General features: G+C 35.2%; 1 protein-coding gene across 7 annotated transcripts in view; it reads right to left on the bottom strand.

Annotated features, from left to right (window-relative positions):
• Positions 1 to 14,129, bottom strand: part of Grik2 (glutamate ionotropic receptor kainate type subunit 2) — a 631,845-nt gene that overhangs the window by 400,337 nt on the left and 217,379 nt on the right. For 6 of the 7 annotated variants that reach the window (XM_052751379.1, XM_052751382.1, XM_052751381.1 and 3 more), the window contains 2 exons: positions 12,662 to 12,829; positions 9,501 to 9,758 (listed from right to left, as the gene is read on the bottom strand). The exons of the other annotated variant lie outside the window; for it this stretch is intronic. In XM_052751379.1, the coding sequence (XP_052607339.1) occupies positions 9,501 to 9,758; positions 12,662 to 12,829 (426 nt within the window). The remainder of the gene's footprint in view (positions 1 to 9,500; positions 9,759 to 12,661; positions 12,830 to 14,129) is intronic. 7 annotated transcript variants of the gene reach the window in all.

The raw sequence follows: 14,129 nt of genomic DNA, 5'->3' as shown, positions 1-14,129 counted from the left end.
GATGACCTTAGTGAAAACTACAATATTTGGTTAGCTTGAGTCACTATGATGTCATAGTTCCTGGGTATGACACTGTCCCTCTTGAGACAAGTCCACCATCATGTAGAAGTCAACCAATAAGGCAACCTCTGGCGTACCACAGCATGTTCTATAGGGATCATTCCCACTTTGTTTTGTTAGTGATGTCATCTCCTAAGATGAGCATTTTCCATTCAAAATCCTGGAGTGGAATCTGCAGCTCTTGGATCTCATCTTGGAACCAAGTTTTGTGGACCATATTAAGGAAATACTGAGTGTGGTCTTCACCTCTGACCACCAGCAGATAGTAGGTGTATGTGATCCAGGTCCTATGCTGCAGTCCCAGATTCTATTGGCTCTCTTCTGCTGTATGCTCCAGACTCAAGGTTTGGGACTTGGAGGGAATCATCACTATATATGAATATCAAGGCAAAGTAACCCCAGTGCTCTTCTCTGCTGATGGCTAGGCTAAACTACTTGATGCACAAACAATATGGTGTAGTGGGTGACTATTGGTACCCACAAGAGTTTATGTCAGAGTTTTAGCAATAAAATAGGTTTTCTGAGAAAACAGACAAAAAGAACATGAAAATGAGTATGAATGACTGAGAATGAGACATAAGGAGGAGAGAGTGAAGGCCCCCAGATCTAGCTGGAGAGTCTCATTTTCACACTCAACAATCTAAAGAACCTGTCAGGTACATCACTGAGATCATTCAAGTCCTTTTCTTCCCACCGGGCTGCACAGAGACAGAAACAAACCAGGACAAGAGGGAAGGGGAAGGAAACACAATTTGTCCTTTTCAGTATGTTTAAATATGGGAAAACCTAGGTTTAAGGGAACAGCCATTGTCTTTCTGTCACTGCTGGAATTATTATCATTCACGGTATCTTTGTCTTCTGCAACTAAGGTAAAAATTACTCATCCCTGAGGCTTCTATAAAACCTCTTTATATTTTTTTGGACCAAAGTATGTTTATTATAGATAAGAGATTTTGCTTTGTCTTATAATGTGATATGCTTTAAAAATATTGAAAAATTTAAAGAATTTTTCCTATAAATATATCTAAAATAATACCATGTAATCAGACCCTAGGAAATAATATTATAAGTAATTCTGTGCTTTGAAAATTGGGATTAAAAAGAAATCCAAGTTCAAACATAACCAACTATTGAAACAGTACTATGTCAGACTATATAATCAACTATATCCAAATAATTAGGTTTAACTTGTAACTGCTAATTGTATTTGAATTTGGAATTATAGAATACAGCAATTATAGCTTTGTGCTTAAAATGTACAACATATAATCATCTTAGACCTAAATTACCCCACTCCATAAAATTATTTGGTTCTATGTTATACAATACAAAAATTGCTATATTATTCAAATTAGTATCTTCTAGGAATATATATTTTAAAATTAACTTACTCTATTGAATCCCCTTATTGTATTGTATCCCACTTAAATGTAAAGTTTAGATAAAACAAAAATCATTCTCCTGTATTAATTGACTTTTATTTTATGAAACTAACCTTAAAATACCTTAAGATATATCTAGAATGCAGTGTATAAATATACTCCACCCACATTAGTACTAAAACATTGGCTTTTGCTTAAGACAAAGTCCTAGGGCTTCTTTGTGATGACTGTATCATAGAAATGAATTAAAGCTAAGTATTTGAAATCCTAAAATAGGGATGGACTTTCAATCCCTAACTACACAAATTTATAGTCTTCTCTTTAGTCATTCTCATTGTACTTCTTTTCCATGACTGCCCACTCACTAGCAGAACTCTGGTCTCTCTTGTACTGTGAATCCACCCCACTTTAAATAGTGATTGTTCTTATTTGCTCGTACCACAAGACATCCATATGAAAAGTAGGGTAGATGCCAATGGGAGTTGTGTGCTCACAGTAATTCTTTCTTTTAAAGATACTATGCAGGATATCTTTATGATACAGGAGGCCATTTCATAAAAAGCCTTTAGAGTACTTAACACTGCTTCTCTTAAGCCTCTTTTTTTTGGCCTTTTTTCCCCTGTTAATCTAATTTTCTACTGTTTTAGCCAGACACAGTTATTGCATTAATACTTCTTCATCCCTTCTTCCCCAATCTGCTCAGTAATTTTGGAGTTTGTATGCTTTAAGTATTAGAAATCTCTTTGTTGCCTTACTATAAACTCCATTTTAAATGAAACACTTTCCTTCTTCCAATCAGAAATTATTTTTGTTTTCAACCTATTCCTATCTATAACTCAGTATTCCTAATGCATTCTCCACAATGCAACTAGAAAAATCTTTATTACAGATGGTTCTGATCACACCATAGCCTTACTAAAAATAATGGCAAAATGAATTTAAAAAGTAAACAAAAATAAATTCAAATTTCGTGGTATAACATTATTCAATAGAGCTGGTTCTGAGTTCTAGAATTGACTGATTAGGTCTAAAACCAAGATGTATATTCTTCTGTAACTTGCCAAATTACTGCATATAGACTTTCTATAACAAGAACAGTAGCAGTAACATTTTCCTCTTCATACAGTGTAACACAAACCTTCTCAGTTGCTACAAGTTTATAAGTGTTCAGTGAAGTACTTAATAATTTTATGAATTGTGTCAACAATCCTATGGAGTATATATGTCTTCAGCTTAAAAATCCCCAGATTCATGATTTCTTTTTTTTTTAAAGATTTATTTATTTATTATGTATACAGAAGAGGGTGCCAGATCGCATTACAGATGGTTATGAGCCACCCTGTGGTTGTCGGGAATTGAACTCAGGACCTCTGGAAGAGCAGTCGGTGCTCTTAACCTCTGATCCATCTTTCTAACCTAGACTCATGATTTCAAAAGGCAAGTAACTTACTGACGACTACAGAGCAGTGCAGAATTTTATGCAGAATTTTATGAAACCAAAGATCATAGCACCCGTATCATTCTCTGTTGGGCCCTTATAAGGCCTGGCCGTGAGGCCCAGTATAACTTCCCAAACCTAGCTTGAGTTTGGCGACCTGTCCTGGGACATGACTTTCTCATACCAGTGACTCAGCATTACCCGACCTAGACCTAGAATTGCATCACCTCTGCCTAGTAACTGCTGAGATAGCATCATCTCATTGGCCCGCTGTCCTCACTCCCCCACCCCCCACCCCATCGCCCGATGTATGTAAGTCCACTCTTGATGCAATAAAGTGAGTTCCTGCTTTGACAAGACTCCCGGCCCAATGTGCTTCTCTCTGGTGGAATGGGGAAGTCTGGGCCCTTGACACTCATCATCCCGTTCAGCCCCAGGGAGAGACAGGCTGGACTGGTCCTGCCTCTGCACTACCTGTCAGTCAGACCAACCAAACCTAGCTAGATCCTTCTGCTCTAGCTCCCTTTCTCCACTTCTTGGTGCATGATCAGAAATTAAATTGTCATCTATAAAATGCTCAGTTGTGGTTTGGAAGGTAGGCTCATATCATACAAACATCACAGACGCTGCTATACCCATGCAGAAGGTGTAGGACAGGGAAGTGGGGTAAGGATAAGTAGAACAGTACGTGAGACGCTCTTGGTGATCTATCTCCCTTAGCCTTTTGTATGAATTTCCCCTCATCGTTCTTCCCCCTAAACCTCTTACACTGAAGTGCCTGCAGTCCCTAACAACCTGGCTTCCTGGGGCATCTGTACATTTACATGACACCTTGTTCTCCAGTTGAGATGCTTCTATTTCCCCTACTCCGTTAGTGAGGGAGAAATCAACCAGCATTGCAGAACTTCCTCTGCCCTTCCCAAGGTGCTCTGAGCTCCTCTACTGAGCACTCACACATACGAGGTTTTCTCGCCTTTCTCTGAGCTTGTTGCACTAAAGAGTACTGTGGTCATTGACTCTCCTCCCTGCCTTTTGCCTCAGCTCACAGAGGCAAAGTTTTATCCATAATCTGTGCCTTCCACCCCAGGTGATTTATAGAACATCTATCTATGATTGTTTGAATAAATAAACACACATTTAATTATAATTAAAATGTATATAAATGCAATTCACATTAGTTTTCTTTTGAAATAATGGAAGAAAACTGTGTGTACCTCAAAACATTTGCTGAATCTATTAATATTCAATAGATATTTCAAAGTTACTAACTATATTAACTTTAGACAGATTACCTAACTCACTGAAGTTCCCTCTTTTTTTTTGTTTTTGTTTTTGTTTTTGTTTTGTTGACACAGAGTTTCTCTGTGTAGTTTTGGTGCCTGTCCTGGATCTTAATCTGTAGACCAGGATGGCCTTGAACTCACAGAGATCCACCTGGTTCTGCCTCCCAAGTGCTGGGATTAAAGGCATGTGCCACCACTGCCCAGTGAAGTTCACTTTTTTCTAAGCAATTTACACAAGAACATCTTCATGTCTTCATACCATAAGTTATCACTAAGTTACTTTTGTGAGTTGAGCTATTTTAGAAACTTATGGTAAAATAAACAGTCTCAGAGTCTATTCTATTTAGATGAAGATTTATCCAGGAGAAATAGAACCAGGAAAACCAACACACAGTGAGAGTTACTATGTGCTTTTAGGATAAATTGGGAGAATTTTTTCAGACATCAGAAAGAGGACCAGAGAAGCCTTTCTTTGAGGAAATTAAAGCTAGATAGTCTGTGAAAATGTGAACACACTGGTATGTTTATCTCATGGTCAGGAGTTGACCAGAATCAGTGCTTTCCATATAAGCAGAATAATATGGTTAGCAGTGGAAAGAAGTTTATTGGTTCCATTGTAAACTTAACTTACAAAAGTTGAGTTGAGTATTTAAATTCAAATGTAAGGAAAGAAATTCAGAATCAAGACCACTTACAGAACCTCTTTAAATGTTTTGGCTGCTGATGGGAAAAAATCCCCAGTAGTGAGTAACGCTGCCTATGTAATAAGTCAGATCAGGTCGAGTTAGTAAATCCAAGTTTAATATGAGTGGAGCATTCCTGGATGGTCCCAGAGGAGAAGGAGAAGACATGAGGGAAAAACACAAGTGGAAGTCTTGGGCCAAACTTTAAAGACCCTCCAGGGGTGGAGCTGCTGTTTGGTGGGCTTCTCAGGGGCAGCTGGAGGGAAGGGCTGCTACTTAGCACACTGAGGATGGGGGATTAAAATGGGAGGTGTGAGACCAGAGTGCAGGATCGGGTCCCTGAGTTGGATATAACGAACAGCCCAACCTTTTTGGGTATATATGGTTGTCGGTTGGGCTTCCACCTAAACAGCTCCATTTTGGAGTCAAGAAGTTAGTAAGGGGAGAATCAACCAGAATTTCATTATTAAATTATCCTAAGTGAAGTGTTGAGACTAGATTATCAACACAAAATTGATTAGATAAGTAACAAACACCATGAGAGATGATGCCTCTTTTGACCTAAAAGTAGCTCGACAAGGAAGACAGTAGATATGAGAGAACAGAGCAGTAAAGACTGGCAACTGAGACTTGATTGTGGACCCCAAGTAAGGAAGAAATTGAGGAAGATATTCATGTTTGTAAGGCTGCTGCTGGGCAGGAGGCCCAGCTAGGAAGCTGGCCAGATGAAATGATAACCTGTTTCCTTCGGGACTCACAGAATTGTTTTTGAAGATTGAGAAAAATAATTTATGACAGAATTTACATAATATCTGATGCATGATAGCTCATCTGTAGTCATTCGTATCCCCTTATTTTCTTTTCCAATGTTTTCCAGCAATTTAGCAGCAAGCTGGGATAGAATCCTAGGCTTCTGCTTACCAGCCCAGAGTTCTTTGTTAATGGACTGCTGATCTATAAACAAAGATGAAACATAGGAATTTTAAAGCAAATATTCACAACTTATCCTGGAATTGCTTACAAGCTGACAGCTATCCAATTTATTTTTAGTTTATATTTAAAATGAATCATATGTTCCAAAATGACTGACAGAAACACAGCTTTGTTTCTGAAGCCAATTCATTTCCATCATTTTTGGACACCATTCAGAGCTATAACAGACTTTCATGGCGTTTAAAAGCATTCATCCAGGACAACAACAAATGCTAATTATCATAAAAAAATAAATAGCCCTGCTAACATCATTTTAGGAAGTCCTCCTAGTCAAGAAATACATTTCATATATCATCCATCTGTTTGGGGTGTGGGAGCAAGAACTGGATGAAATTATCATGTATCAAACTGGACAATACAACCAAGTAGAAATGAATATAAATAGGAGATAGCATATGCAATAAATAGGTCTGGAAAAAGGAACATGTAAATAAAAACAACACATTTATATCCTTCAGTAAGCAATTGATACATCAGTCCACAATAAAGTCAATACTATTTATCTTGACTAGTGTGACAAATGAGGCCCCTTTCCGTCCACAATCCTGACTATAATTGCATTTCTTCCACAACTTCAAATTGTATTCTACTCTATTTGGGCAATTCACATTTTTTAAAAATTCTATCAGTAGTAATTTTAGAGATCAAATTATATACAACAAAATTTTATATACTCAGGAAAAGACTTTACCCACAAATCATTTCTATTATATAATACAATAAAAACCAAGTTCTCAAAAGTAAAATTTTAAACTTCAAAAAGATTAATAACATATTCCTTTACCAATGTAATTAGCTAATCAAAAATAGCACAAAAGTTTGAATAATCAAATGTCCATAAATTAGCATAGAAGTATGAGAGTATGAGAGTGGAATCTTTGTCCCCTCAACTGGCCTAGGATCAAACCTATAACTATCATTACTAAGCAGCAGGTACCAAATCAACACATGTGAATTAGTTGTTGCATAAAATAGAAAATCCATAATTTTTTATCTTGAGGCTTTACAGACACACTTATTCTATAAACCTGTAATTTCTTTAATATTAATATATATTATTTATAAAATTAAATACTTCTGAAATGTCTATGTAACTTTCAAAATAATTAGGTGACAAGGCATCTTCTTTTAGGGGGAGTAGGTGGATTTAGAGACAAGGTTTTACTCTGTATCACAGGCTACACTTGAACTTGCTGTGTAGTCCAGGCTGACCTCAAACTAGTGGCAATATTACCCTTACACATGTTTGGATTACAGCCAAGAGACAGTACCATGCCTAAATGTGAAGCTTTAAACAGGAATTTGAAATGTTTTTAATAAACTTTATTTGAGGTCAAGGTCTCTACAATTATGTAAATGCTATTGACTATATATATATATATATATGTGTGTGTGTGTTTATTTAATTTTATACTAGGGATGGAAATATTTAGAATATTATTTCTAGAATAGAAAAAGTAATTGCATGTGAATCTTTACCAATTATAGATATTAACTGATTACAAATTCTGTTGTTTCTTTGTTCACTTCCTCAAGATGAACATTTCCACATAAATGAAGAGACATGGTATGGCTTTTTGTGGTGATATATTGTATACCCCAATAAAGCTTGCCTGAGGATCAGAGGACAGAGCCAGCCACTAGATTAGACATAGAGGCCAGACAGTGGTGGCACACACGTTTAATCTTATCACTCGGGAAGCAGAGATCCATCTGGATCTCTGTGAGTTCAAGGCCACACTGGAAACAGAGCCAGGCAGCGGTGGCACACACCTTTAATCCCAGTGCTGGGAAGCACACATACCTTTAATCCCAGGAAGTGACAGCAGGGCGGAGAATGGTATGTAAGGTGTGAGGAAACAGGAATTAAGGTAGTTCAGCTGAGACCCTTTCAGATGAGGACTCAGAAAGAGGCTTTCAGTTTGAGGACACAGGATTGGCTGAGGAGTTGTAAGGTGAGGTTGGCTGTGGCTTGCTCTGCATCTCTAATCTTTCACCCCAATATGTGGCTCTGGGTTTTTTTATTATATGAATTTTTCAGATTCATGTTAAACCTTTTCACACTACAATCTTTTGCCAATTCCTTTCTAATTATAAACAGTATGAAAATAATTAATACAAAATAGAGCATGCAATTATGCATATGTATATATAAATGTTTCTACATGTAAAATTAAGTATATATGCTGTTTAGGCAACATATACTCAAATTTATCAAGAGAGACTAGAGAAATAACCTCATCTACTTTCTATACATGTGAAGATTCCCAGGCATTCCCCATATGCAAACCCAGGAGAACTGTTAATACACAGTCTGTTAAGAGAACTTAAGCAATTACATGAAGGAAATTATTTGAAGGGAAAAAAACATAATAAGCCTAATAAGTCTAATTTAAGTTAAAAGACCCATTAAAACTGCTTTTGATTTTTAAAGATTTTATTGATAAATGTATAAGCTAAAATTAACATTTTTTTATTTTTCAACAACATGAATAAGATTATTAACTTCTAATAAGACTAGCTCTTTCTTAGTTCAGTGAAATATGTTTAAAACTATTTTCATTGTTTTTCCAACCTTGAAACTCTTTGTTCTGTTAGAAGAGTTTCTCTCTGTCCATTTGCATTGATAATTTCATTATAAAATGGATAAATTTCTACACAAAGTTTTTCATGGCAAGAATACAAAGTGAATGGGAACAAAGCATGTTCCTGCCATATTTGGAGAGAATTTAAATTTAAATGAATTTCAATCTCAATGTAAATTTGAAGGCATAGTGAAAAGGCCTAAAATAAAATGTTTTGCATTCTAATTTAAAGCAATATTTAGAATACTGAAAAATATCCTGAAATGAAATCAATTACTATGATAAACATAACAGCTATTTTGTCAAAATAGCTGTCAGCACAAAACTACACGTTTGATTTTACTGTTAATTTCTTATATTTTCTGAGATTTATTTTAAATTAATAATTAAAGATAACAATCAACCATCATTAATATTCATTAAAACAACATAACACAGACAACTACTGTAGAGAAACATTTATTAAACTATTCTTAGGCAGTGGCATGAATAGTATTTCATTAAATTCTATGTATAGTTCTAATTTTTAAGTTTTTAATTGTGTCTACACAAAAGCAGTCCCAAAATTTTAAGTATTTCAATGCTATCATTTGTTCAACATTTTAGAAAAACAAAAGTTTAAATTTTGGCACACTACTTGAAGATGTGGACTTTATTGCTCACTATATATATATCATTTTCATAAAACAAGAAAATCTATGTCAAAACTGTAAATTTCTTGATGTTGACTGTGTATCATGAAACTTTCCTGTAGAAAACCACTCAATCTAACTGAAATTATTTATATAATATATTAACACAATACCCATATTAACTCTGTTTTCAAAGTATGGTTCAAACTCCTGATGCTTATTTCATAAATAAAAAGAAAATGTATGTGATTTGGTTGTTACTTTTCTGGAACAAGTGTTGATACTTGGCTACATATATCTTTTAGTTCTTTTGCATAACAACAAAAACAACAATAGTGATAAATTAACAAGCAACAACAAAATTAAACTAATCAAAGAAAACAAACCGCAGAAGAACAGAAAGAACCCAGGATGCACGCCAGAAAATGAGGCCGCCGCCCTTACCCGTGCTGTCGTCGTACACAACTGTGACCGTTTTCCACTTGAAGAACTGCACCAGATCCAAGATGGCACGGCTAAGGGAAGAGAAGTCCGGGTAGAGGCTGACGTAGAAGGAGTCCTTGTTGTCTGACACCTGGTGCTTCCAGCGGGTCTGTATGTGAGGAACGCCCAGGGCATTGCAGATGGACTGTACTGCGTTTGCTGACGAGCTGTGTGAAGGCCCAAAGATAGCAGCCACCCCAAGTGACAGCTGATCACAAGCTGAAGAGGAGAAAGGAGTCTATCAATAAGGAGAGGGAAGGAAGGTGTGAACTGCTATTAAACCCCAAAGATTTCTTCCTGGTAAAGATCTTTCTTCTTTAGTAGAAATCTATAAATTTGCGTTTCATTAATTTTACATATGTAAATCTCATATATATATATATATATATATATGATTATAATTACATCATTCCTCTCTTCCCTTTCTCCCTCCAAACCTTCTCCCATGTTCCCCTCCTCTCCTTCGCTTTCAAATTCATGGCCTCCTTTTTTTTTTAATTGGTGTGTGTGTGTGTGTGTGTGTGTGTGTGTGTGTTCCTAAATACACAAATAAAACCTGCTCGGTCCATATAATGTTACCTTTATGTATGCAATGGTCCTAAGCTGACCATTTGATATTGGGTAGCCAATCGGTGTGCTGGCCCCAGGGAGACTTCCTGCTGCTCTCAGCTTTCCCCAGTTGACTGTAGTCGGGTCATTGTCTAGGACTGAGGTCTCATGAACTTACGACTGAGTACTTTCAGTTTATTAAAAGAAGGTTTATTCAGCCAATATCATGGAAACCAAACTTGAAATAATCTATGAATAATGTCAAGGGAGGGTTGCAAAAAAAAAAAAAAGGAATATTCTCAGCATAAAATATGTGATGCATGAATACCTAAGCATAGACAATTTAAAATTAGGTAAAATTAAGTTGTAAAAACCACTTGATTATGCTTCCTTTAAGAATTCATATGATACAAAGTAGAATAGTATATGATACAAAAAATTGATTTTGAACATACTGATGACTATTTTCCAAATAATTATAAGAACTCTAAATCAGTGAAAGACCAATTCTGAAATCATACTCAAAAAGAATAATTCATATACTTTGAGACCGATGGCCTTCCTTCACTTGTTTTTTGACAAATCAAAATCCAAGAAAAGCTGAAAACACTTGAAATCATCCTGTACTTTTAAACAACACAGGAGCATTTGTTTGTTTGTTTTAATTTATTTGATTTTTGAGAACAGGTTTTCCTCTGCTGCCCAGGCTGGCCTCATCCGCAAAGATCTGCCTCCAGCAGAGTTAGAAGGATAGTGGAATGGAGCCACCTCCCTAGCTAGTAAGAGACTAAAAGTATTGTATGAATCAATTAATAATTCAATTACAAAACATCAAAGTATTCATTGATGGAGCAAAGTATATAATCTATGAAATATAGAAGAAAACAAGTATCAGAAAAAAGTTCCAAAATTTAACATCTAATTTCTTTTCAGACAAAAATGATTAAAAATACTTTTAAATATCTCAGTTGGTTACTCTTTTAAAATTGATCATCAGTATCATGATCATTGTGTACATTTGTAGAGACTCTAGAAGATACTTTAGATTGCTCTTCTTGTACACATTTCTTTATAACCTAAGCAATAATAGCTCAATAAACAACATGCAAAAGATAGCATTCACCCTTTTTACCTGTGGCAAAGAAAGTTACTTATTTGAGTTTTCCTAGCTCTAGGCCAGATTCCAAATGAGTTTTTAGTGGTTGTTTAATCTGGTAAATTTCTCATAATATTTTATAAACCAGGTGACTTCATTACTTAAGAATTGTGCTAAGGCATTTCCCAATAATATTCTGTTTATTGTCAGGAAAATTTGAGACTATATTTTTACACTGACCCTTTGAAGTTACCATTAAGAAATCTATTATTATTTTATTTATATTTTTCTTACTCCATATGATTTAGTCTGAATGTTTTCATTAACATCAGAGTTTCTTCTTCCTTAATGGAAGTGATCATGAGTTATACTACTAATAAAATGTATTTGTCTTACAATTAATGACTTAGTTTGCATTTGTTATGACAAACAGAGCATTTCACAGTCAACTAACCTTTTCCCTCCAGTCTTTTAAACCTTTTATCACCATGACATGGATATGAAATGTGGAAACTAATTTGTATTCACAAAGACATGAATTCAAAGGGCAAGCAGAATAAGGCTTTGGAAAACACAAGTTAGCATCTGGGGAAAAGATAGAGAATTTCATCTTGAGCAGCATTGTATCTTATCAACTGTCATTAATATTAATAAGCTTGGAAGAACACTTCATCAAATTAGAATTACAAATAATTATATATGTTTCCATCAGTGTAAGGTAGCTAGTAAAACAATATTAGCATTATAGAAAGGTAAACATTGTTTTAAAGTATATAGTGATAACAAAAGCTATGTTAGTCCATTCTGGCAATGTCTATTACAGGGATTCTAACTGTGCCAAAGATAGGACCTGCCTTCCTATAATATCTATGTATATAAGCAATGATCACCTATGTGACAATATGCAAATATGTACCCATCAAACAGATTCACTGCTGATACTGCTGTTTGCATAATATATGTCTGGGTAATGGTTCTTTTTCAAAAAATTGCTTTAATGATTTTATTTAATTTGTATTGTTTTTGGTCCACATGTTAGTCTGTATACCACATGTAAGTTTGTATTTTTGCAGTGCCATCAGAAGCCAGAAGAGGGAGTCATGTCCCCTGGAAGTTACAGGTAGTTTGTTCATTGCCATTCAGGTGCTGAGAATTTAACCTGGGTCCCTGGGAAGAATTCTTTTATCATTTATTTTAGTTAGTTTTTAAACACTTTAATAACAGTGAATGGAGATCAGTAGGGAAGAATAGTTTGTCCACCAAAAATTTAATTTCACTTAAAAGTGTTTTTCTTTTTCTTTTGTAAATGCTAACTACATCAACATTTTCTCTAATAAAATGCATGCAGATATTAAAGACAAATCCTTCCATATAAATGTTCTTAATAATTTATTAACTATATTAGGGAATCAAGAACTCTCTTAAGCACACCTCAAAATCTGAATTCTAGAAACCATAGTATATAGCTATTAATTACCTTTCTTAGATGCTTCAAAACTATCATAGAGGTTGATCTTCTGGGTATCATAAGTTAAAGTGGTGTTGGGCAGCAGAGTCCTGTTCCTGTTGATTGTGTTCACAGCAAATCTGAATGCAAGTTCCTCAGCTCCCATTGGACCAGACTCCACATATTCAAAAATACCACCTAGCAAAGCAAGAGGACAATTATAGAGGTGTTAAATTGTCTGAATGTTTTGAAACTTCCACATATGTATAAGTGAGTGAGGGAGTGAGGGAGTGTGTGTGTGTATGTGTGTGTGTGTGTGTGTGTGTGTGTGTATGTGTGTGTGAGAGAGAGAGATGATCTGTTTCACAATGGGATCTGTATTTACTTTTTCTATGAACTTTTAGATATTACATACTATAAAAAAGCTTCAGAATTTTTACCTAATTTATCATTGTTTAAAGGTACTTTTTCCTTTGTATTTTATAATTACTTATTTTAAGGCAACAAACATAAGTTGAAAATTATATGCTCAGTTTTTATACTATAACCTAGAATTGTCAATACTGAATAATGGGAAGACTGAATTAAATTTTTCTTCATTATGTAAGACATCACAATTCTTTAGCCCATTCTTTATATTTATGATGACTTCTTGGCAAAATATCCATAATGGTACAAGAGCAGCATTTAAATATTGGGGTAGCCAACAAATATCTAATTGGACTTAAAGCCTACTCAATATTTGAAAATTCATGACAGATCCTAGAAATATAGCCAACTCTCTGTGGCTAGAGCGGTCATAGTCCCTAGAGGAGAACCTACTATTTCTTATTTTCCTAAACCAATGTAATATTTAGCTATATTAAAAATGCTTATACTTATGTACAAAATAACTCTAACTCCCACTCCTCAAAAAATAAGCTTCTTTTTGTAGCAGAGGCTACTACAGAGCTCCATAAGTGATCAAAATGCAGACAGTATATGACTGCAGGGTGCACTACCCCGGTTGGTACATCTACAACACAACCCCATACCTGACTCAGAGAACATTGTAGAAAGAGTAGAAAGAGTAGAAGAGCTAGAGGATCCAGATGTTCATTACTAGATAGTGTCTACAAGACTTGACAGGGATCCCATACCCATAACATCTCAACAACATGGTTGCTTGAACAAGACCTGCATAATGGCAATGCCAGTTGGCATGTCAATTTTGTTGGGGAAATTTTATAAGAACCCATTCCTAGATGAAGAATTACAGGCAGTCAAAGGCTGTTGAGGGAAGGAAAGACAGTTTTCTCCAGGACTATGATCCCCAGATAGGTTACACAGTTTCAACTGTACTCATGTATGAAATTACATAAAAATAAATAAATAATAAGTTAAATATTTACATAAATAAAAACACATAAAAGTATAGAAAATTACAAATCTTGGTATTTTTTCCTATATAACCAGGAAAAAGGCACAAAGCTACATGGAGAAAACCCGTCTCAAAAAA

The sequence above is a fragment of the Peromyscus californicus genome, unplaced genomic scaffold (assembly GCF_007827085.1).
Source record: "Peromyscus californicus insignis strain IS unplaced genomic scaffold, ASM782708v3 Scaffold_22__1_contigs__length_63687245, whole genome shotgun sequence".
In the NCBI taxonomy this organism is placed as follows: domain Eukaryota; kingdom Metazoa; phylum Chordata; class Mammalia; order Rodentia; family Cricetidae; genus Peromyscus; species Peromyscus californicus.
The sequence above is the reverse complement of the archived record's forward strand: the minus strand, read 5'-3'. Positions and strand labels throughout refer to the sequence as shown.